We start from the raw sequence: 26,799 nt of genomic DNA on the forward strand, positions 1-26,799 counted from the left end.
AATTCTAGAAATGGGAAATCTTGGTAACCTAACAGGCCTACAGATGCAAGCATAATCAACGGAATGCAAGAGATGGAAGAGAGAATCTCAGGGCTGAAGATACAATAGAGGAAATAGATCCATTGGTCAAAGAAAATGTTAAATGCAACAAATTCTTAATACAAAAGTCCAGAAAATCTGGGACACCATGAAAAGACCAAACCTATGAATAATAGGGATATAAGGAGAAGAATTCCAGCTCAAAGGCACAGAAAATGTATTTAATAAAAATCATAGAAGAAAACTTTTCCAACCTAAAGAAGGATATGCCTATGGAGGTACAAAAAGCTTACAGAATTGGATTATTTGGTGTTTTGGTGATTAACTTCTTGAGTTCTTTGTATATTTTGGAAATCAGCCCTCTGTCAGATGTGGGGTTGGTGAAGATCTTTTCCCATTCTGTGGGCTGTCATTTTTGTCTTGTTGACTGTGTCCTTTGCCTTACAGAAGCTTCTCAGTTTCAGAAGGTCCCATTTATTAATTGTCAACTTCAGTGTCTGTGCTACTAGAGTTATGTTCATGAAGTGATCTGTACCAATTTGTTCAAGGGTACCTCCCACTTTCTTTTCTAAGAGGTTCAGTGTGTCTGGATTTATGTTGAAGTCTTTGATCCATTTGGACTTAAGTTTTGTGCATGGTGATAGATAAGGATCTATCTGGAATCTTCTACATGTCAGCATCCAGTTATGCCAGCACCATTTGGTAAAGATGCTTTCTTTTCTCCATTGTATAAGTTTAGCTTCTTTGTCAAAATTCAGGTGTTCATAGGTGAGTGGATTAATATCAGGGTTTTCAATTTGATTCACTGGTCTACCTGTCTGTTTTTGTGCCAATTCCAAGCTGTTTTCATTACTATAGCTCTATAGTACAGCTTGAAGTCAGGGATGGTGATGCCTCTGGATGTTCATTTATTGTACATGGTTGTTTTGGCTATCCAGAGTTTTTTGTTTTGCCATATAAAATTGAGTATTGCTCTTTCAAGGTGTGTGAAGACACTTAAGAAATTGCTCAACATCCTTAGCCATCAGGGAAATACAATGGTACACCTGCCAGAATGGCTAAGATCAAAAGCACCAATGACAGTTTATGCTGGAGAGGATATGGAAGGGGAAAGGGACAAGAGCTCCTGAGCAAACTGGGAGCTCAGAGAGGGGGTGGGGAATGGGGGAGGGAGGAGAAAAAGGAGGGGAGAAGAGGAGTGAGGAGGAAGATTGAGTCCAGGGAAGAATAGAGGAGAGAAAAAAAAAGAGAGAGAGAGAGATACCTTAATAGAGGGAGCCATTATAGGTTTAAAAAGTAATCTGGCACTAGGGAAATGTCCAGAGATCCACAAGGATGACCCCTAACTAAAATCTAAGCAATAGTGCAGAGGCTACCTTAAATGCCCTTCCCCTATAATGAGAATGGTGACTACCTTAAATGCCATCCTAGAGCCTTCCAGTAGCTGATGGAAGCAGCAGACACCCACAGCTAAGCACTGAGCCTAACTCCTGGAATCCAGTTGCAGAGAGGGAGGAGGGATGAGCAAAGGGGTCAACACCATGCTGGAGAAACCCACAGAAACAGCTGACCTGAGCAAGTGAGAGCACAAGGACCCCAGTCGAAAGCTAGGGAACCATCATTGGACTGAACCAAGCCCTCTGAATGGGGGTGTCAGTTAGGACGCCTGAGCAGCCTATGGGACCTTTGACAGTGGAACCAATATTTATTCCTAGTGCACAAATGGACTTTGGGAGCCTATTCCCCATGGAGGGACACTCTCTCAGCCCAGATACACAGGCCTAGGCCCTCCCCCAATGATGTCACAGACTTTGATGATCCCCCATGGATGGCCTCACCCTCCCTGGGGAGTGGATGGGGGTGGGATGGGGGGCTATGGGGGGTAATGGGAGGATGGGAGGGAGAAGGAACTGGGATTGATATGTAAAATAAGATTGTTTCTAAATTTAAAAAAAAGAAGCTTACAGAAAACTGAATAGACTGGACAAAAAAAAGTCCCCTCAACCTATATATAAAGAATATTAAGAACTGTAAAAAGGCCAAGTAACATATAAAGGTAGACCTAACAGAATTGCACCCGACTTCTCAATGAAAACTCTGAAAGCCAGAAGGTCCTGGATAGATGTTCTGCAGACAGTAAGAGACTACGGATGCCAGCCCAAACTACTATACCCAGCAAAGCTTTCAATCACCACAGCAAACAAGAAATTTCATGACAAAACAAGATTTAAACAATACCTATCTATAAATCTAGACTTAAATGCCAACCCAAGGAAGTTAGCTGCACCCATGAAAACATAGCCAATAGATAACCTCACAACAGTAACCCCCCCAAAAGGGAAATACATAAATACTACCACCACTACCACCAAAAACAAAATAACAGGAATTAACAATCACTGGCCATTAATATCTCTTATTATCAATGGACTCAATTCACCTCTAAAAAGACACAGGCTAACAGAATGGGTATGAAAACAGGACTCATCCTTCTGCTGCACACAGGAAATACACCTCAACCTCACAGACAGACAGAGTAAAGGGTTGGAAAAAGATTTTCCAATCAAATGAACCTAAGAAACAAGCTGGTGTAACATCTAACAAAATACACTTCAAAAGAGATGAGAAGGATGTTACATATTCATTACAGGAAAAATTCTTCAAGATGAAGTTTCAATTCTGAACATCTGTGTTTCAAAATACAAGGGCACCCACCTTTGTAAAAGAAACATTACTATCAGTCCTCATACACTAACAGTGGGAGACTTCAACACCCCACTCTCACCAATGGACGTGTCAGACAGACAGAAACTTAACAAGGGAACTAACAGATGTTATGACTGGAATGAACTTAACATATTTAGAGAACATTCCACCCAAACACACAAAAAATACCTTCTCAGCACCTCTAAAATTGACCACATACTTGGCCAAGAAAAGTTTTTTTTAAGATTCATTTTAACTGTATGGATGTTTTTGCTGCATGTGTACCTCGTGTAAGCCTGTTGTCCAGATGCCAGAAGAGGATGTTGAATACTCTCTTGGAACTGAGAGAAAGTAGTGTCATCCCATGTGGATAATGGTAACTGAATCTGGGTCCTGCAAGAGCAGTTAAGTACTCTTAACCACTCAGCCATTTTTTCCAGCATCCTGTGAAGGGGTCTTAGAGAATGCCTAAGGATGCTATATACAGCAGTGTCCTGGCACCTGCCTCACTGCCAATGTCAGGACTAGAGTGAAGATACGAGGGACCACTGCTAATTTTGGAGGGGGCATGAGCAGCAGGAAGGCCGAGCCACCTACACGCGGTTCGGTGGCTAATTGACCAGGTGAGGGAGGGAAGGACATGGTGTCTGTCACGCACTCTACCCATACCTGGTAACAAAGCAAACCTTAACAGATACAAAAAAAATTGTAATAACCCTCTATATCTTAGCAGATTACCATGGGCTTAAAGTTAGAAGTCAACAACAACACTAATTGCAGAAAGCCTACAAAACTCATGGAAATTGAACAATGCTCAACTGAATCATCAATGGGTCAATGAAGAAATAAAGCAATTAAATACTTCCTAGAATTCAACAAAAATGAAAACACAACATACCTAAACTTATGTGACACTGTGAAAACAGTGCTACAAGGAAAGTTCATAGTGCTAAATGCCTACATAAAGAACACAGAGAAAGCTCACACCATTGACTTAACAGCATACCTGAAAGCTCTAGAGCAAAAAGAAGCAAACTCACCAAGGAGGAGTAGACACCAGGAAATAATAAAATTGAGGGCTGAAATCAATAAAATAGAAACAAAGAGAACAATACAAAGAATCAATGAAATAAAGAGGTGGTTCTTCAAGAAAATGACAAGATAGACAAACCCTTACCCAAACTAACCAAAAGGCTAGAGAGAGAACATCCAAACTAATAAAATCAGAAATGAAAAGGGGGGTATAATAACAGACACTGAGGAAATCCAAAGAATCATTAGATCATACTTTGAAAACCTATACACCACAAAATTGGAAAATGTAAAAGAAATGGACAATTTTCGGGATAGATATCACATACCAAAATTAAATCAAGACCAGATAAGCAATTTAATTAGACCTACAAACCCTAGTGAAATAGAAGCAGAATCAAAAGCCTCCCAACCAAAAAATGCCTAGGGTAAGATGTTTTCAGCTCAGAATTCTACCCGAATTCAAAGAAGAACTAACTCTAATACTCCTCAAATTGTTCCACACAATAGAAACAGAAGGAACATTGCCAAACTCTTTTTATGAGGCTACAGTTATCCTGATAAGCAAACTACATATAAACACAACTAAGAAAGATAATTGCATACCAATCTCCCTCATGAATATTGACACAAAAATACTCAATAAAATATCGCCAAACTGAATCCAAGAACACTTAAAAAAAATCATCCACCATTATCAAGTAGGCTTCATTCCAGAGATGCAGAGATGGTTCAAACATACGAAAATCGGTCAAGGTAACCCACCATATAAATAAACTGAAAGAAAAAAAAAACACACATGATTATCTCACTAGGTGCTGAAAAAGCTTTAGACAAATTCCAACACCCTTCATGATAAAGGTCTTGGAGAGATCAGTAATATAAGGAACATACCTAAACATAATAAAGGCAATATACAGTAAGTCAACAGCCAACATCAAACTAAATGGAAACTAAAGTGATTCCATTAAAATCAGTAAAAAGACAAGGCTGTCCACTCTCTCCATATCTATTTAATATAGTACTGGAAGTTCTAGTTAGAGCAATAAGACAACAAAAGGAGATTGAGGGGACAAAAATTGGAAAGGAAGAAGTCAAACTTTCACTATTTGCAGGTGATAGGATAGTATACATAAGTGACCCCAAAAACTACCAGGGAACTACTATAGCTGATAAACAACTTCAGTAATGTGGCAAGATACAAGATTGACTAAAAAAAAAAATTAGTAGCCATCCTATATACAGATGATAAACAGTCTGAGAAAGAAATCAGAAACATCACCCTTTACAATAGCCACAAATAACATAAAATATCTTGGGGTAACTTTAACTAAATGGGTGAAAGACCTGTATGACAAGAACTTTAAGTCTTTAATGAAAGAAACTGAAGAAGATACCACAAAATGGAAAGATCTCCCATGGTCTTGGATAAGTAAGATAAACATAGTAAAAATGGCAACTCACCAAAAGCAATATATATATTCAATGCAATCCCCATCAAAATCCTACCCTCAAAAGAACAATACTCAACTTCATATGGAAAAACAAAAAACCCAGGATAACCAAAATAATCCTGTCTAATAAAGGAACTTCCAGAGGCATCACCATCCCTGACTTTAAGCTCTACTATAGAGCTATGGTAATAAAAACAGCTTGGATCAATGGAATCAAATTGGAGACTCTGGTATTTATTAATCCACAAACATATGAACACCTGATTTTTGACAAAGAAGCCAAAATTGTACACTGGAAAAAAGAAAGCATCTTCAACAAATGGTGCTGGTATAACTGGATGTCAACATGTGGAAGAATGCAAATAGATCCATATCTATCCCCATGCACAAAACTCAAGTCCAAATAAATCAAGGACCTCAACATAAATCCAGTTACACTGAACCTGATAGAAGAGAAAGTGGTAAGTCACCTTGAATGCATGGGCACAGGAGGCCACTTCTTAAAAATGACAGACACTGAGAGCAACAATTAATAAATGGGACCTCCTGAAATTGAGAAGCTTCTGTAAAGCAAAGAACCCAGTCAACAAGACAACATGGCAGCATACAAAATGGGCAAAGATCTTCACCAACCCAATATCTGACAGAGGGCTGATATCCAAAATATATAAAGAACTCAAGAAACTAGACATTAAAATACCAAATAACCCAATTAAAAATTGGGGTACAGATCTAAACAGAGAATTCTCAACAGAAGAAACTGAAATGGCCAAAACACATTTAAGGAAGTGCTCAACATCCTTAAGCCATCATGAAAATGCAAATCAAAACAACTCTGAGATATCATCTTACACCTGTCAGAATGGCTAAGATCAAAAACACTGAGGACAGTTTATGCTGGAGAGGATGTGGAGTAAGGGGAACATTCCACTGCTGGTGGGAGTGCAAACTTGTACAGCCACTTTGGAAATCAGTATGGAGGTTTCTCAGAAAATTGGGAATCAATCTACCTCAAGATCCAGCCATACCACTCTTGGGCATATACCCAAAGGATGCATCAGCATACCACAAAGACATTTGCTCAACTATGTTCATTTATTAATAGCCAGCATTATTTGTTAATAGCCAGAACATAGAAACAACCTAGATGCCCCTCAACCAAAGAATGGATAAAGAAAATGTGGTACATCTACACCATGGAGTATTCCTCAGAGGTAAAAACAAAAACAACAACAACAACAACAACAACAACAACAACAACAACAAAAAACCAATGACATGAAATTTACAGGCAAATGGATGGAACTAGAAAAAAACCATCCTGAGTGAGGTAACCCAGAGCCAGAAAAAACAAACATGGTATGTACTCACTCACAAGTGGATATTAGACGTAAAGCAAAGGATAACCAGGCTACAATTCACAATCCCAGTCAAGCTAGGTAAAAAAGAAGACCCTAAGAGGGACACACATGGAGGGCCCTAGGAAAGGGAAATAGTAAAGATCTCCAGGGTAAACTGGGAAGGGGAGTAGAAGGGTGGGGATGGGAGATGGGAACACGAAAGCTCGAGCTGGCCAAGATGGGGGAGGGCTGGAGAGGGGGAGCAATGAAAGAGATATCTTGATAGAGAGAGCCATTATAGGGTTAGGGAAAAACCAGGTGCTAGGGCAATCTCAAGGAAACCACAAGGATGCCCCCAGCTAAGACTCCTAGCAATAATGGAAAGAGTACCTGAACCGGCTTGCCCTATAATCAGATTAGTGACTACCCTAATTGTTACCATAGAGCCTACATCCAGTAACTGATGGAAGCAGATGCAGTGATCCACGGACAAGCATTGGGATGAGCTCCTGGAGCTATTTGAAGAGAAGGAAGAGGGATCATATAAGCAAGGGTGATCGAGATCACGATGGGGAAAACCACAGAGACAGCTGACCTGACCTAGTGGAAGCTCTTGGACTCTGGACTGACAGCTGGGGATCCTGCATGGGACTGAACTAAGCCCTCTGAATGTGGGCAACAGTTATGTGGCTCAACCTATTGGGAGGGCCCTGGCAGTGGGACCAGGGACCTATCCTGGGTACATGAATGGGCTTTTTGGAGCCCATTCCCTATGGTGGGATACCTTGCTCAACCTTGATTTAGGGGTTAGGGGCTTGGTTCTGCCTCAACTTGGTATACCTGACTTTGTTGAATCCCCAGTAGAGGCCTTACTCCTTTGGAGGAGTGGATTGGGGGTGGTATAGGGAGGAGCTGGGGAGAGGTGGGGGCAGGAGAAGGCAAGGGAGGGGAACTGAGGCTAGTATGTAAAATGAAAAAATGTTAAATAAAAATTTTGTTCTGCAAAAAAAAAAAAAAAAGAAAATCTGATGAGTGACTGGTGTATGCTCACGATTTGGGTTTTTATCTATTGCTTTTGTCTCAAGTCTTTTCCGTTCCGCTTGAACTTCATCAAACTAGAAGTGTCATTTATGTTTACATGTATTATAAATGTTGCACAGACAACAGAAAGTATCTATGGGCTTGCCTTCTTATCATGTTTCTGATGATGTTTTTGTTGGCATGTTCAGGAAGGAGCCAAGGCCCAGTTTGGCCTGAGGTGCTTATCTGAGATTTCTGCTGAGTAACAGGGGTTTTCTTTAAGGCTAGTAACTTATTTTCTGAGAAAATGTTATTGTCTACCAAAAAAGCCCAAGAAACTGATTACCACACATCCTATATTTGCACAGCACATACACCTGCACACAAGATATTTACATACATCTGTGAAAGATTAATTCACTTTCTTATGCTTACTCACTGATACCAAGAAATCACAAATCTCAGTAAATTAAATAGCTTTGTTTCATGTATTCTATGATCTTTTCTGATCCATGTCAATGTTAAAGCTCATCTAAGATACTTCCCAAGAGTAAAACATACTCACATATATTAAGATACATATTTAAGTCATCTATACAGATTAAATACAAGTTATAATTACCCTTTCCATTCTCGTAACAGGCTGTTAATGATTCCCTTCAATACTGACTTTTGGATATCTTGAGGCTGGAGGCAAAAGAAAATAATAAGATATAATAATGGTTAGGATATTTTGTGATTTTTCACATTAATTTTACTTACAGATGTATCTGAATGATCATAAGCAGACTTAATGACTGTAGAACGTTACCCAGAGCAGTATCCATTTCATACCTGAGAACTTCAGGGAGCACTAATAATGCAGATTATTATGAGGCTGCTCTATGGGATGAGCAGAACACAACCTGCAGAAATATATATGCTGATCCTTTGATGACTAGCAACAGCTTTATGTAACTAAAAACAATTTTTCTTTCCTTGAGAGGACAAAATCATGAACATAAGTCCAAAAGTATCATGTTTACTAATTTAAAATGGTTAGCATATATTTTGGATATGTACACATAAATTCAAATATACCTTGCTTTTTGTGCCAAAGGTTTCAGTATGCAATCCAGGCTGGTCTTGAACCTTTGATCTTCCTCAGCTTCTTAAGTGCTGGCATTACAAGTCTGCACAATTATACCTGGCTATTTGTGATCCTACCAAGTTGGCAAGTGCAACCAAGTTATGTTCTATTAAAATTACATTTTTCTTTTGGGATTATAATGTAATTACATCATTTCCCCTTTCCTTACTTTAAACCCTCCTCCATAGCCCTATTCACTCTCTTTCAAATTCATGGTTTCTTTTTTTTATTGTTACATGTGTATATGTATAACACACACACACACACACACACACACACACACACACACACACACTGCTCAGTCTGTATAATGTTTATGTGTACATATGTTTTCAGGGATGAGCTCTGCAATTGAATAACCAAATAAAATTTCTTTTTCCTTAATGCCCCAAACAAACAAGCAAAAAGTATAGACCAATCACTATCAACCTATGGGTCATGACCCCTTTGGAAAACCTCTATCTCTAAAAATATTTACATTATGATTCATAACAGTAGCAAATTACAGTTATGAAGTAACAATGAAAATAATTTTATGGTTGAGATCACCACAACATGAGGAAATGTATTAAAGAGTTGTAGCATTAGGAAGGTTGAGAACCAATGGTATAGACCAATATCTCTCTTAAGCATAGACTGAAACACTTAACAAATTAACAAATTGAGACAAAAACATACAAAAAGAATTATACACTACAGCCATGTAGGATTTTTTTGTTTTGTTTTGTTTTTCGAGACAGGGTTTCTCTGTGTAGCTTTGGAGCCTATCCTGGCACTCGCTCTGGAGACCAGGCTGGCCTCGAACTCACAGAGATCTGTCTACCTTTGCCTCCTGAGTGCTGGGATTAAAGGCGTGTGCCACCAACGCCCGGCCAGCCATGTAGGATTTATTGCAACTTTTCAAGGCTGGTTTGACCATTGAAAATAAAAGTATAAAATTAATTACATCAACAAAATAAAGAAAATTCTTAATTTCTACTCAAGATGTACTGTCTGAGATGCCATTAATAAGCACTTCTTGTGACTGATTCAGAACTAAACTTTGAGAACCATATAAGTAACTTTCTTTCCCTGAGAAAGTGGAGCATGAGTTTAGAAAGTCTTTCTAAATACAGATTGGATACAGAAGTATTTTCTGTTTCATTCTCAGTTAATCAGAAAAAGAATGACCCAATATTCTGAAAATTCCAACTCTATTTACCATAAAATTATATCAGAATTTCTACTGAAATTGTTACAAAGTGGCTGCACTTGACAGAAAGGAGCTGAAGAGATGACTCAGTGGTCAAGAGCATTTGCTCCTCTTCCAGAGGACCTGAGTTCAGTTTCCAGCACTCACACTGGAAGCTCACAACTTCCTGTAATTCCAGTCCAGGGTGCTCTTTTGGCTTCTGTGAGCACCCTTACACACATAGCATGCATCCACACAAACATATACACAAATTAAAAATCAAATCTTTTTTTAAAAAGCTAAAAGAGTTGTGAAATAAAGAATAGACATAGAATTATATTACAGGAATATGTCCATAAATAAAACTTACAGTGTTAAGTAAGGCATCGAATACAGCATTCACCAAATCAGCATTAACCCCAGAGTCCTCAATTGTATTAAATGAGGCAGTGGCATCTTTCTGTAAATTCAATTAAAGAATTAAACATGTTTGATAGTTCATGAATTATTTTTAATAATATCTGAACCATACTTTTTTATAATCCCAACTAATCTTGTATGACGATCCTTGAAATGTAAATGAGTACATAAGGAAGGTTTTATAATGTTTTTTAAAATCGAAAGAAATCAATAATAGTGAAATAAATAATATTTACTAAATCACAAATAATATTTTGATATATGTGGTAGTTTGAATGTATTTGGCCCCCATAAACTACATAGGGCATGGCACATTAGGAGATGTGGTCTTGTTGGAGAAGGCTGGATGACACACACCTTTAATCCAGACCCTGAGGCTGGAAGGCACACCTTTAATCTGGACCACACCTTCGCTTGGAAGTGTGTCTCTGTGGGAGTGATGCTGGAGGCCAGGGGAGTATACAGCAGGTGACAATTAGTATTTAACAGGTCAACCAACCAGATGAACAACTCTGTGGTGGGAGCCCCACTTGGCAAAGACCATGGGGTCGCTGATTGTGAATGATTGGTTGTCTCTCTCATGTGCTAGCTATGGGTATTTTACCCACTGCTTGTATGTTTATCTCATGAAAATATTTCATCTACTGGGCACACATATAGCTGTGGATGGTCAGGAAGATGATTTCTGCTTAATCTGTGTAATTCTGATGATTAGAACTAATACTAGCATATTTTTCATTACTCAGACTGACATAGGAGAGTAACAGTATTCTCAGTCACAAAGACAGATAGTTTTAGATTTCAGAACAAATTCAAAGCAAACTGGTTGCCCCTGGAGACAAATAAACAGGGACAATTTCCCAGGTATTTACTGCTGATTTAAGGTCTGGCATGAAACAACTTTAGTAGATATAACTTTCTCAGCAATGGACTTTTTGCACGTACTCCCAACCTAAATGTTCAGCCAACTAACTGTTTATTGTTTAAATCCTGAATTTCAATGTTACTTTCTGTCTGGGAACCTTGGCCACTCAGAGCTATGTGCTTACTTTACTCACCATGCCTGGTCAGCATGACCTCCCTAGCCTGAGAAAAACTGTGTGATCAGTTTGGCTCTGTTTCTTATTGTTTACTCAAGAAGTGCTGTGTGATCCTCAAAATGTGATTCATATTGGTCTAGAGGCTGTAGAGGGAGTAGAAGGAGAGAAATGTGAGGGGTGTGTGTGTGTGTGTGTGTGTGTGTGTGTGTGTGTGTGTGTGTAAACAGAGATGTAGCTCAATGTGCAGAAGGTGAAGCAGAAGAAATGGAGAGAGAGTGTGATGAGCAGCTGCATGTAAAGAGATGCAGCTATGTGGAGATGGGGAGATTTTTAAAAGGTGACGTAAAAGAGAAAGTTAACATCAGAAAGCATGTGTTTCCTTGTTCACGCCTCAGACAGAAAAGTCTAGCCCTCGATGCACTGGTGGATTTTTAGCATACCCTGGGTGTGGTCTTTGAGTTGGCTCTCTAAAGACTGCTTTAGGCTGGACTTTGAGGTCTTTTTCTCAAGCTTCACTCAGTGTGACCGTTAGCTGACTTCCTGTTGCCTACAAGATGTAGGACACTAGGCTATTTCTTCAGCACCATGCCTGCCTGCATGCTGCCATGCTCCCTACTATGACGGGTTGAACCTGTTTTCTTTGTAAGAGTCTCCTCACGTAATAAACACCTAACCAAGACAATACATATAATTAAAGAACACACACTGTTTAAGTCAATACTAACTATAAAATGGAGTCTTATTTTTTATTTGAAATTATAAGTGAATGGAAAGTATCATTCATATATTATTACCTTAAATGCAGCATTTAATTCTGGGAAGGAATCAAATGTTGTTATATAAAAAGCATGTACTGTTTTCCAATTTCCTGTTGACTCAGCTTTTTCTAAATCTTCTCTAAAAAACAGAGCAAAAGAAACAAAACCATATATTAACCATAAGTGGAGTGAAACATCATTCAAATAAAATAGCATTTCTTTTTAAAAAATGAATGTCATATAATTTTAAATAATGAAAACAACATAAATTTGTTACAGTTGATATAGGAATAGCATATAAATATATAGTTCTTAATTATATTAAAATATTATTTCAGCTTTAACTTTTTTCATTTACCTATTTTTTTCCCTAAGAGAATCTTGTTCTGTAGTCCATGTTAGACTCAGATTTGGGGTGTTCCTGCCTCAGGCTTCTGAGTGCTAGTTTTATTGATATGCACCATCCTGTCCAGCTAAAACAATTTACCTTTGACACACATCTCTTTTCCTTCACAGTCCAGTTTCTGGAGCTTTTGCAATTTACAGCTAGAATCTTTACTTTCTCATTCCCAATTTAGCATTTCAAATTATGTATTTTGATTTTCTGAATAGTGATATCACTTTTATAGTATGATTACATAGTAGATGAATTCTTGTGTGTGTGTTTTAATGGTAGAGTTCATTATCTTGTTGCTAACCTTTTGGGCCAATACTGACTTAAGATTCTCTTGGTGTTTGCTTTCTTTTGCTACAACATATCCACTATCCATCATTCATGCATTTATTTATATCTTCAACTTGAGATAAGTTGTCAAGATGTCTTTTGTGTCTTCACTTTTGTTTGGTATCTTACAACAACCTACAAGTTCGGCTAAATTTTCAGGTAAAGATGTTAAGCTATGTAAAGCATTGGCATACAGATCACTATCAGTCTACAAAAAAGAGTGAGTTGGAACTTACTCAAAGTCTTTCACACTTTTGGGCTGGCTAGGAAGGGTAGGTTCTGGAAGGGCTGGAACCTTCACTTCAGATGGTAATGCATCCATAGACATACGCTGTTTTTGTCTAACATCAAGACAAATTGGTGGTAGGTCTCTCACTGTGAAGTATAAGAGAATGTAATGTAGTGAATCAAAACTTTTACAAATTAGAAAACATGAACAGAAAACAGTATTTTATAATGCATTCACTTTGGGATCATAAAACAAAACCCCATTTCAGTGAATGGCACTCCCCAGGCATTTCACTTCTAACAGCTATTAGGCCATGTCTTCCATAAATTCGTATCATTTCATAGCTATTTGACTGTATCTTACATAAATAGAGTTTACTACCTATTTCCATTTCTCTCCAAAGTCATTTATCAATGAAATGTATAGTTCTTTTTTCTCTCCTTTCTTTTTAAAGGTGTCTTTCAAGGAGTATTTCAGTGAAACTTAATATTATTAATACTTATTAACTTTTTAGAAACATACGAATCACTTATACATGTCCTCTATAATTTGTAAGTCTTAGCATTTTCTTATTAGTGTCCATAATTTCCCTGTCCCTTTATTTCTAACTTTTGCTCTGACCCATTTTTGTTCTTTCAAATGTTCTATTATTTTTTGAAGCAGTTACATATATTGAATATTTTACTTATTGTGGACATGCATTTCTCATGTGTCTTCATGGTCATTCCTTAGTTCCTTGTTATAATAAAAATGGGACTGATCCAGACCCCAGGAATGTGGATTTCAGTGAGGAGACCTCGGAAATCTACGGGACCTCCTGTAGTAGAGCAGTACTTATCCCTAGCATAGGTGTGGACTTTGGGAGCCCATTCCACATAGAGCAATATTTCCTGAGCCATGACACATGGGGGTGGGCCTAGGCCCTATCCCAAAGGATATGATAGACTCTGATGACACCCTATGGAAGGCCTCACCCTCCCTGTGGAGCAGAAAGGATATGTGTGTGATAGGTGGTGTTTTAGTTGGTGGGGGGGGCATGGTAGGGGAGGAGGGGAGGGAGAGGGAACAGGGATTGACATGTAAAACAATCTTGTTTCTAATTCAAATAAAAAACATCTGCATGTTAGTGAAATGTTCCTTTGTTTCATATTTAATCTGTTTTCCATTGTCTAAAATTATAAATATCTGGACTGTTGTTTATAAAGATGTTTATTTGCACCATAAAAAATCTGCAAAAAAGGAAAAATACAAAATTTGATTATGATCCCTTTTATTGCTAATTTTTACTTGCAAATGTTATTTTTGAGCTCTCAGAACCTAGTGCACCTCTGTCATTTGCTGTTTCTGTGTAAAAGCTAAACAAATGGAAGCTTGTTTTCTGAGATCTCCTATTTCTGAAACTCCTATTATTCTGAAACTCTCTTATTCCAAGGTCCACCAAACAGCTTTGCTCCAGTCTCCTGATACATTCTGCCCACCAGCTAATACCAAGGAGAACTTACATTTTTGGTTGTTTGTTCTGCTTATCTTCAGGGGATCAAGTGGCCATTTTACCAGTTAATTTTATTGTAAACTATGTTCATGATTTTAAACACTGATACATAGTAAACCTATGTAGTGATTTAGGGACACACTTTATATCTTTATGATTAATAAACTTGTAATCTAAATCTCTTCTAATGTGTTTTTCTTCATTGAAGGTTATGTAAACCCTCAGAACAATGTTCAGTAATCAGTAAATGATCATCAGGGTGCTGATGCCATCAATGGATTAATCTACTGATGAGATTCGAGTTGAATGACTATTAGGAGGTGTGGCCTAACTAGGGCAAGAAGGTTATCTTTTAGTCAGTGTTCTATCACTGTGAAGAGACACCTGACCAGGGTAACTCTTATAAAGAAAAACATTTAATTGGGGCTTGCAAACAGTTTCAGAGGTTTAGTCCATTATGATGGTGGAGAGCATGGTAACATGCAGGTAGACATGGTGCTGGAGGAGTAGCTAAGAGTTTTACATTTGAATTTGCAGACATCAGGACCTAGCTTTTGGACTTTTGAAACCTCAAAGCCCATCTCCAGTGACACACTTCCTCCAACAAGGCCATACCTCCTAATCCTTTTAAATTGTGCCACTTCCTAGTGACCAAACATTCAAATCTGTAAGCCTATGGGGGCCATTCTTATTCAAACCGCCAGTTACTTGCTGGAAGTGTGTGCCTTCAAAGGAATTTATCTTATCCCCAGACTCATTATCTTTCACCTTCCAGCTTCCTTGAGGTGAGTAACTCTACTTCTTCATCTTTGTCCCATGTATAATGGGGCTAAGCTACAACAGACTGACACAGTGACTCAAAATAACTCTTTCCTCCCTTCAAATTGATTTTCTCAGGTTATTCCATCCTAGTTATAAAAAGATAACCAAGATAGTCTGTTTTAGAATAAATTTTCATATTAGAAGATAGAGTTTCCATGTTTTCATACTCCAGAGAATATGGCTTTCCAGCTTGAAACACTGATGGCTGAGCCCTCCTTAGATTGTGCAATGAAGCAGATTGGGAAAGGACACAAGAGTTTGATTTCTAACATGCTCTCAGGTGATGCTGATGCTACTTGTCTAGGAATTACACTGTGATGTACTATTCAGTCAAGTGATATGAGAAGACAGTGATGCTGACAACATACAATAGATTTATTACATTTGTTTCCATAATTATTTTGTACCTCTTACTAAATATGCAAATATTAAAGATGTAGCAATTTGTAATGTAAAAAAAAGATTTGATAAAGGCTTGATTTATTAGCAAGTAAAATGAAACATTTCAATACATGACTTCTTATGCTTAGAAATTTTTATTAACAGGAAGGGGCATTTTAGAAAAGAAATAAACCCTGGTCTTGTTACAATGGTGTTTTTGTGGTGCTTCTAGTTTTTCTCATTCTTCACTAGGCTTATCCTTCCCTATCCCTTCCCACACACTTTTCTCAACCTGGCTATAAACACCCACTATTAAACACAAACAGACTCATTCAAATACAAATTAACTTATTCACAAACTAAGCCTATATGCATGTATTTTTCATACCCACTCGCTTTTATTAATACCACGCTGAGGTAAAAGAGCAGTGAAATCAAGTTAGTAAGAGAACTTGATTTTGGCAGCGCCCAAGAGTGGGAGGAGTCTTACATAAGAGAACTAGTAACGCTAAGACCAGGAGGATTGGCCAGTGAGGCAATCAGAGGCTCTATTTTTAGTTTCAAAGGTAACTTGACTGAAAAAAAAACAAACCCTGCAGAATGTTAACATATACGTTAATGAAATCCAAGTCTGAAAGGGGTTGAATCCTTTGCTCATATCAGTGAATGAAAGCCAAATTACAGGATGTGACATTCAGCTATTAAGGGAAGAAAAATAACAGTTCACAGATGCTCCTATGTCCCCAAATATCAAGGCATTGTTTTTAGAGATAGGCTTTCTGCCTTTTCCACAGATGGTTTATAAAAATTTAATTCAAAAGAGAAAACCAATAACTATGGTGATTAATTAAGCCTCATATCGATGTCATAAAATAGAACTGGAAAATCTTCGTCCTGACATATGCAACTCTGCAATATAGAAAGCTATTGTAATACAGTAAAAAAGCAAAATTACATTTGCAAAAACCTGCCATTTAGGTTTCATTCAGCCAATACTTGGGAACACTCCGTGCTAAATTGATAAGCAGTAATCATTTTCCTTCCTTTTAATAACTGATGCCAATTTTAGTTGGTTGCTTAGAAACATTAAGTAAAACACTTGAAGTCAATGTAAGAAGAACACAACTGTGGTGAGGTTTGGTAGTATATTAAAATGTGTGTGGACTGTAATACAGTTATGTATAAAGGTGCGAGATTACCAGCAAAATTTTGCCATCGCATTATTTCTGTTGGTTGACTCTGGTTGAAAATGGTATATGCAGCTTTCAACAACTGCAATAATCAAAATGGAAACTGATATTTCTATTGGCCATATAGAGACTGTTCCTGCATAGCCATCAGATAGCAAAAGTAGCTCAGAGATAAACAAGAGTGTCAATGTAGATTGTGTGTTCAAGAGACGGAACCTGGGTCTATGTGCTGCTGATAAGGAAGTAATGGCATACAAAGAGTTGCTGCTTTTCATACACAACAGCAAAATACTATGCTCCAAGTTTCATAAAGAATGGAAAAGCACAAACCTTGAAAACAAGGGTCTGGATCTATTGCTTCCTGAGTTACTGTTAACCTCAGTCACTGAAGCTCTTGGAACCTCAGCTCTGATACAAAATGAATGAAATGGTCAGTCATTCCTAAGGTTTCAGAGAATCTGAAAGGCCAGCTCAGGCATGTAACTGAATGGACTGCTTGACTTCCAGGAGTAGCTCATCCTTTCTTTGCTTAAGATATCAGCACTTCAGGACTCTTCATCTTGTAACTATTTACTGCTCTAGTTGGAGGTATGCACCTGAGAGAGCTGAGCCTAAAAATGAGGCGGGCCAGTGTTGGGAGCCGAATCTCAGGGCTTGGCATGAGATCCTAGGCCATGCTTGGCAGGCCACATAGTTAACCTTACATAGCAGCTCTTTAAGAACCTCAGCTCAAGAAAATAAACAACCTGACCCAGTCCTCCACCCAGAGGCTCAGTCACCTAGGCAACCCTCCCTGGACCTCTTACTCATGAACTCTTTACCCTGCCAAACATCCTCTTTGTGGCTTTCTAATATCCTGCCTACACTAACATCTGGCTTACAAACAACCCATTCCGCCCCTCCCCATATCCTGACTATAAAAGCTAGCCTGAGAAAAGTAAAGTTTGCCACTTGATCAGAATCCTGTCTTGTGGTGGATCTTTTTGCGTTTCTTGTCTCCATTCCCTATCCCTGACTCTCTTGCCCCAGGTTGATGTCCTGCAGGTTGGGACAGGCCAAAGCCTCATGCAATAGCCAGGTTTATTCAGAGCATCAGACAATTTATACTCTGAAGGTTAGTCACCTGAGTTAAGTTTAAAATCACAAGGACAAGCTTCATATGGCAAAAAATTGCCCCCCCCCGACATATGAATAACAACAGCTAAAGTAAACTCACTCCTATCTGCTACACCTGGGAGTAGCACCAAAACACATCCCAAGAACAATTCTGTTTTGAAGAAACTGAGGTCACAAGACTCTTGTCTGTTTTCTTGGAGTTTTCTCACAAGCACTCAGAATTCTTATATGACTCCATTCTTGGACTGTGTTCTGACAACTATTCAAAACCCAAGTGGACAGGATCTACTACAAAATAATCAAATATAAAAAAATCTCTTATCAGTGTGATTAATACGCTCTGTAACAGAGAAGTTGAAGCAGTGAAGGAAAGTAAAATGTACATGCCACCTAAAAGCCTCAAGGGGTTCTTGAGCTGAGGTTCTAAAGAGCTGCTATGTAAGGGGAGGTATGATGTCCTGCTCTACAGCATGCCTTTTTGTGTTTTGTTTGGTTTTGTTTTTTGAGACAGGGTTTCTCTGTAACTTTGGAGCCTGTCCTGGAACTCTCTCTGTAGACCAGGCTGGCCTCAAACTCAAGAGATCCACCTGTCTCTGCCTCCCGAGCCATGGGATTAAAGGTATGCATGGCCACCACCCAACCACCACAACATGGTTTACAAACAGTTTTGGAAGAATTAAAAGGAGCAGGTTGGGTGGGCTGGGTTCTGGAGGAGGTAGGCTGGAGGGGGAGAGCAACAGCTTGATGGGGAGGCATTTTGGGGCTAGGGAGAAATATGGCCCAAGGGAAAACCCCAGGAATCCACAAGGAGAACCCCAGATTAGACTCCTAGCAATAGGGGAGAGGGTGCCTAAACTGACCATCTACTGTAATCAGACTGGTGACCATCCTAATTGTCACCAGGGATACTCTATCCAGTAACTAATGGAAGCAGATGCAGAGATCTACAGCCAAGCACTGGGCTGAGCTCTGGGAGTTTTGCTGAAGAAAGGGAGGGGGATTGTATGAGCCAAGGGTTCATGACAGGGAACCCACAGAAACAGCTGACTTGAGCTCTTAGGGAGCTCATGGACTCTGGAGCAACAGTTAGGGAGCCTCCAAGGGACTGACTGAGGTCCTTCCTCTACTTGTGGGTGACAGTTGTGTAGCTTTGGTCTCTTTGTAAGATTCCTAGCAGTGAGATCAAGACCTATCCCTGGCACTTAGTTGGCTTTTGGGAACCTGTTCCCCATGCTGAATTACCTTGCACAGCCTTGACACAAGGGGAGGAGTAAGGGGAGGAGCTTGGTCCTGCCTCAACTTGATATGCCATGCTTTGATGTGCCCATGGGAGGCCTGCCCCTTCTTGAATGGAGATGGAGGAGTGGAAGGGGAGAGGGTTGGAGGGGTCATGAGGAAAGGAGGTAGGGGAAACTTCCTACAGTATATAAAATACATGAAAAAATGTTACTTAAATAAAATGAAATGAAATTTTAAAATCCTTATCTTCTTTTCCCAGGTCTACATATTATATCCACATATGTAGTTTTAAAATATGTCCACAGGTTCTCCGTTAGTCCTTCAATCAAAAGAGTCAGGAGCTGGAGAGATGGTTCAAGCTGTTAACAGCACTGACCGCTCTTCCAAAGGACCCAGGTTCAATTCCCAGCACCCACATTGCAGTTCAGAACTGTCTGTAACTCTGTAAAAAGTAGGACCACAGAGATGGCTCAATTGGTAAAACACTTGCTGCTAATTCTAAGGATATGAGTCCAATTTCTGGAACCAGCATGGTAGAAGCAGAGAATCAACTCCCAAAAGCGTTTATTCAGTGGAGGAACTGGGACACCAACCAGCCACATAACCTACAGTCTGTCCAGACTATGAGATGTGCTGGGGTTAGGGTAGTGCAGAGACTGTGGCCAACCAATGACTGTTCTAGCGTCAGACCCATGCTACGAGAGTGAACCCACCCAACACTGCCTGGAGCACAGAGGCTGGATGGCCCAGAGACCTAGGATAGAACCAAACATGACTGGAGACAAAATAAGTCAATGTAATGATGTCTAATGATATTCTGCTATACTCATAGATTGGTGCCTATATCAACTGTCACCAGAGAGGCTTCATCCAGCAACTGATGGAAACAGATACAGAGACCCACAGCCAAACATTAGGCAGATCTCAGGGAATCCTGCTGGAAAGTGGGAAGAAGGATTGTAAGAGCCAGAGGGATCAAGGTCATCACAAGAAAACTCAAAGAATCAACTAACCTGTGCTCACAGAGACTGAACTGACAACCAGGGAGCCTCCATGGGACTGACCTAGGTAGTCTGAATATAGCTGTTGTATAGATTAGTCTTCTTGTGGGACTCTTAACAGTGGGAGCAGGGGCTGTCTTTGACTCTTTTGCTGGCTTTTGGGACTCTATTCCTCATATTGGGTTATCTTGCTCACCTTAATACAAGGGAGGTGCTTAATCTTACTGCAACTTGATATGCCATGTTTTGTTGATATCCATGGGAGGCCTGTACTTTTCTGAATAGAAATGGAGGAGGAGACTGAGGGGGCAGGGAGGTGGAGGAGGGACTTGGAGGAGAGGAGAGAGGGAAAACTGCAGTTGAGATGTAAAATAAATAAAATTTAAAAATTAAAATAAAAGACAGCCTAGTTGCCATCCCTTTGAATATGGGCCAGTCTTGATGAATGCCTGTTAATAAAATGTGGTACAAGTCATAACTTGATCATAAAAGGCCATGCAAGTTTTGGCTTTCTCTTTGGGGACATTTAGTCTCATAATTCAGTCACTATGCTGTACAGAAGCTAGGAAGCCACATAAAAAGGTCACATGTAGGTGCCTAGTCCAAGTCTAATCTACAGTCCAAGATTTGAGGTACATAAATGCTCAGCAAGTCTTCAGGTGACCCTAGGTCCCTCATTTTTCAAGCCAATTCAGATGATGCTTACGAGAAAAAGGTCCCCTTCCAAATTATACATTTATGAATTAAATAATCATTGCCATTGTCTTAATAACTAATTTTGAGGTGGCTGTTATAATGCAAATAGATAATGGAAAATGTAACTTTGTGCAAATCAAGTCATTTCTCAGAATTTCATGTCTCACCTTTTAAACAAACAAAGAGGGCTGAAGGAATGACTCAGAGTTAAAGAGAACTTGCTGCTCTTGTACAAACCTGGGTTTGGTTCCTAACACCCATATCTGGCAATAAGAACTTCCTGAGATGGTTCAAGGGTATATGATACCTTTTGGGGGGCTTCTTCGGGAACTTGCATGTATGTGGTGTACATATACATAAACTTGGGTATACACACATACACAATAAATGTTTTTCTTAAAGGAACAAATGGAGGCTTTTCAAGATAAACAGCCAAATGAGTAGCCTTTTTATTTCTCTCAAAATTCCATTAAAACTACAACAAAAGGTTCTTTGTTACTTTCATTACATAAATCTGCAGATTCAAGAAGAATAAGCCAAAGGCTATATTGACCTACAAGTTTTTCCTAGAATTTAAATACAGGAGATGACAGACAGAAAAGAATATATCATAAGAAATTTATTTAAAAGGACTCAAACTAAGGCACATTACCCTGCAGTTTCAAAACCTGAGAGACAAAGGAATGGTTCTACAAGTTTTCAGAAAGTGAGTTATGGAGACAAAACAGAACTCCAGAGACAGTTGTCTTACTAAAAGGATCAGAAATCACAGTGGTCCCAAACAGAGCTTATTCTGCAGAGTGGACAGACCATTTGGAGAATTAGTAATTTATGACACTTGTCATCACCAAGATCTTGACTGCCTTTGTGTTCTTCTGAAACTGAAGAGAGACTGAACAGGAAAACCTTGCACAGACTGACTTACTCTTGGGTGGCCTGCCAGTGTGCTGGTGAAGTCCCTGCATTTCTCCTCTGAGTCCACCATCTGAATGAGCTAATGATACTCAGGTCACTCACACTTTTGTGCTCAGTACCCTGGGCAGTTGAAAAGGCCATGTGACTGCTAGACATCAAAGGCATTGATCAAACAATAACCCAAAGCTGTTCATTTCACAGGAGGGTTCAGATGGAGGTAACTATAGACAAGGAGACAGTAGTGACCTCTGAGAAGAAGGGCAATGCAACTGAAGTGGGCTCACTGAGACCCTGCTGGTTCTGTTCTTTTCTCGATTGAAGTGCTGGGTTTCAATTTAACCACTATTATATCCATTTGAATTTAAAAATTGTGCTCTCAGTTGCTCATGAAATTTCATGGGGTAACAGAAACTGCTTTATCAAAATCCCTTCTACAATTCTGTACCATACAAATTATACAGATGTAAACATGTACTGATATGTAAAGTAAAGCCTTTGTGCCTGGCTCTGAGGGAAATGTTTCAGCAAAGCCTTTGCTATTTTTGGGTCAATCAGTAGAAGCTTAGAAATTGTTTTGAGGCTGTTTGAAGCCTGAAGAAACGTTGTCTGTCTGGAGTATCTGCAGAATTGATGCTACGTGAGAGCTTGCGGCTGCACTGACCTTGGTCTAAAGACACTCCTGGCAGACCTGGAGCTCTTACATTTGATTACGGCTGGCATAATTAAAAGGGACTGAGATTTGTGTGGGTTGTCTGCTTTCATGGGCAGCAAAAGCAAGATAACTTTGGTAGCTGGGACTTTTCCCAGCCCTAATTAACCTTGTATATGTTTGAGTAAAGTAACTTGAGTGAGCTAGCCTCTCTACTACGGCACCTAAGACCATCATTAAACAATACAAACATAAAAATTTACTCATCATATACATTTGCTGAACTTTATAAGGCATAGAACTGAATGTTTTAAATGCTTTTTTTTTCATTATCCTTGTAACTTTGCAGAACAGCTATTTATTGCCTTATTTTACAGATGGGGAAATAAATAGAATGAGATTAAGTAACTTTTCTAGAATGGCAGTTTGTGTATTACAGAGCCTGGATTCAAACCTAGAACAAAAAGCTATAAAACCTAGATTATTTCCACTGTTGAACAGTGTCCAATCTTCTATCATGAAAAAAACCAAGGAGCAAAAGGGAGACCTACTTGGAAACAGGAGCTAATAAACTGTATTATGTATCAAAAATATCACCCCAACAAGAACAAAAACATCCTTCAAAGATCAATCAAAACCAATATCCTGGCAAATTCCATCTTAAATATTATTTATATTATAAAACTTAGGGGCAGAAGACAGCTTACAGCTCATCACCCACAACTGCCTCATTCTATGATTATTAAACAAAGTCTACAAGGGTTAGGTGGTTAAGAGTGGATGGACAGTTGCAGGTAGTCAACTGACAATGTGAGCACCAGGCAAAGCATAAAGGAACAATCTGAAGGTTCCCTCTCTCAGTGCAGTTCTTGTGCTACTTTTGACTACTTCAGTTTTGGCATGAAGCAGAAACAGGGAAGACCAGAGTAGATTAGTCATAACAGATGGTGTTTATATCACAGTCTATAAGAGTACTTTTTTGATCATTTAGCAAAAATAAAGCCAAAGGTGGGAGAAAGGAAGAAGGTGTGTGTGGGGGAATCCTATAAGTCATAGAACTTGAGCCATCAGAGCCAAATAAAGCAATGCATTCACTGATTTTGGAGACAGACTTTTAACCAAATTCAGTGGGGTGGATGTAAAACTGAGCATGAGTGAAATGTTCTTTAAAGGACTTCATCATAAAAATGCAAGTTATTTCTATAGACACTCATCTATAATGAAATAGATGCTTCATACTAGATTGTCTACAGAAAAGACTAGAGAGGATTTGATACCCCAGCAGGGCAACAGGCCAGCCTAGAAAAAGTGCTTCCTTTTCCTTTCTTCAATCAATAAATTATTTACCAAGTTCAGACTCATGGGTCATGGATGCTGAGCCATAGAGACAGACTAAGATGAAAAACTCAAGAAAGTTAGAAATACATACATGCCCAGATCTGACAGTCACATTTCCATGAATATCTTACAACTATTTTGCAGATGAACAAAATGGCTATGTATATAGTCACTTGTTGTGGTACTGCCTGTGCTTAAAAAAATAGGTGGATATGACTTATTTTTTTTATGGGGTCTGAATGAAGGTGTACATCTAATATAATAGAATACAGTTGTAAAAAAAGAACGTTAACTCAAATAAAACAACTGAAAATAACAATCCAAGGTTGGACAATGTACATGTCTTTTAAGTAGGGAAATAATATATAGGTTTATATTTACATAAAAGAATACAGGAGACAGAACAAAACAATGTGATAGTGACACAATGAAACTACTTATTTTTATAACTTTCTTTAAAAAAAACTCTTGAACAATTTAAACTAATGTTTAAAAGAAAAGCCCCAGGGAGACAAATTATAAATCTCAGCAGCTGCCCAGAGGAGGAAAAATGGAGAAGAAAAGGAAAAAGGCTGAGCTATTTGAGTCCAGCTGGCAGGGAGGTCAGCTGTATGAGGTGGGCAGCCACGTGGCTGGGAGGGAAGGGTTAGAGGAGTGAGGCCAAAGCACTGGGGAAGCCTAGTGTTAGGAAGGATGCTTAGAAAAGAGAACAGGAAAAGGGAAAACTGTACTTTCCAAGTGACTTAGAAAAGCAGGCCGCCTTCTGAAGCTGCGTGTCTGTGGTTCTGTAAGAGACTGCCTGCTGTGGGGTAGGAACTCGAGGAAGAAGTACACTATCTCATGATTATTCTACCTTCTCTCTAGGACAACTTAAGGTGAGTCTACTTCTGAATCACATACATGTGATATTCAAATGGTTAATTCTGATCTAAAACAACAGCCCTTTCTCTCTCCAAAATATACACTTAAGGAGCAGAGAGTAGTGAAAAAGATAAGTAAACTAATGCAGTAAATTTTTTTTTCCAGATACACGTTTTTCCGGGAATAGTTAAGAAAAGAAAATAACTAAGGCACTTATTTTAACTTAGGGGAAGATAGTAGAGATTTGGTTTAAGATTAGTTCATGCTTAAAGTCATTTGCGGCCTTGGAGACATTCTCAAGGTAGAAACCATAAAGTGGCATGTCCTTTGTTCTCCCCAGACAGCGAGCCTGGCACTGTTTCCGTTAACCACTTATTTCCATCTGCCCTGCAAACTGCTCCTAAATGGAAACTCTGTACTATACCTGAAAATACATCACAGAACCCTCACACAGAACTAATCACTGAGTTAAGACCACCTTTTCCTTTGGCTATTTCAGAGTGACAAAAATGCATTTCTCAAGTAAGAACTCGAGAGCTCATGTTGCGCCAAGGCCCTGCCAAGAATAAACTCATGAAATCAGCTGAGCTGGCTCGGAACGAAACCCTGGCCTCCAGGTAAGTAGGAGTTCTATCCACTCTTTCCTGAAATACCACCAAAGAAGAGATTTTCAAAAGGCTTGAGGAAAAACTGCTTTGCTTATTTTAAAGGTGTTTTGTGCTTTTTAAAAAAATGTTTTAAGTAAGTCTAAGAAAGAATGCAGGGTTACCCACACAGTTCCACTCCTCTTTACTTATCTTCTAGGTCTCTCTCTCTCTCTCTCTCTTTCTCTCTCTCTCTCTTTGAAGATGCATCATCTCTAGCAGCTGTTATAGTAGGTAAAACGCCTACACTTCTCAGCTTTTTCAAAGGACAGCCAACCTGATAGGCTTACCTAGTTATGTGATCTACAGGGAGGAAAGGATCCCTCAGCTGTTAGAGAACCCACGCTGGGCTTCCTCAGCTTCTCTAACACAACTTGGAGATCAGATGGGAGACAAGCTGTTGAGAGAATACCTGCCACAGGTCCTGCTAACAGGAAAGGACAAAAAGGGTAATAACTGCTAAGAATCAAACTTCGTAAGAAATAGTCTTACAGACAAGTGAGGGATCTTTTCAAGAAACCAAGGAATTATCAGGAGACCTCCATGATGAGGACTTACTCCAATTCTCATTCAATAAAAGAATTCTTCCTGTAGCACCTTCGATATTTGAACACACCAGGACTAAGGTGATATTCAGACAGAATAGCCAGATGTCTAGACAGAGTTCTATTCAGGTAAGACCTATTCACATAGAGTGACAAGTGCAAAAATTCCAATGTGACTGAGTTTGGGCTAAGTCCAGATTCCACAAGACTGGCTCCTACGAGAAGAAAACAGGCAAGAAGTAAGAGTTCAGCTAGGTGGGACATTAAATTTAGAGTCAACAAATCTACTCAGAAACCTGTAGGCAGCACAGGAGGTGACAAGCCTAGTTCACAAATCAAGTCATCTGTACAAGAGACAGGCTTACACATGGCTCACAGACACAGGAGGCTGAACACCCGCACATAAAATAAACACCCATAAGTAAAATAAAAAAGAAAGGATTAAGTAGAATCAGAGAATGGAGAATCAAAGGCTAAGAAATTTGAGTAAACAGTTCAAATGAAGGTTACCACTATATACCATGCTTTGACTTCCTATCAGTCTCCTTAGCACACATTTCAGTTTTGTTAAGGTTTACTAGGTCTCTGCTCTGCTCAATTGTGTTCCTGTATCCTCTTAATGACATGCTAAAGTCCTAAACCTTAAACCTTCAGATTTGCCTTTAAATAGGGAGACTATCCAGGTAGGCAAAAACCAATCACAACATCCCCATAGAAGTGAATCTTCCCACTGGTTGCAAAAGGCAAACCTGAAGAGACTGATATCATAAAAAGATTCTAGAAAAGGAACCTGCTGCTGACCTTGAAAGAGTAAGCTAAGGCACATGAGTCAGGAAAGGTAATGGCAC

General features: G+C 39.1%; 1 protein-coding gene across 6 annotated transcripts in view; it reads right to left on the reverse strand.

Annotated features, from left to right (window-relative positions):
* Hectd2 (HECT domain E3 ubiquitin protein ligase 2) overlaps positions 1-26,799 on the reverse strand; it is an 80,499-nt gene that overhangs the window by 32,234 nt on the left and 21,466 nt on the right. For all 6 annotated transcript variants that reach the window (XR_004768995.1, XR_004768996.1, XR_004768997.1 and 3 more), the window contains 4 exons: positions 13,070-13,208; positions 12,146-12,248; positions 10,262-10,351; positions 8,214-8,278 (listed from right to left, as the gene is read on the reverse strand). Coding sequence is in view for 3 of the 6 variants with exons in the window: in XM_027406341.2 (XP_027262142.2) it covers positions 8,214-8,278; positions 10,262-10,351; positions 12,146-12,248; positions 13,070-13,208 (397 nt within the window). In the remaining 3 variants the exon portion in view is untranslated. The remainder of the gene's footprint in view (positions 1-8,213; positions 8,279-10,261; positions 10,352-12,145; positions 12,249-13,069; positions 13,209-26,799) is intronic.

The sequence above is a fragment of the Cricetulus griseus genome, chromosome 3 (genome assembly GCF_003668045.3).
Source record: "Cricetulus griseus strain 17A/GY chromosome 3, alternate assembly CriGri-PICRH-1.0, whole genome shotgun sequence".
In the NCBI taxonomy this organism is placed as follows: Eukaryota; Metazoa; Chordata; class Mammalia; order Rodentia; family Cricetidae; genus Cricetulus; species Cricetulus griseus.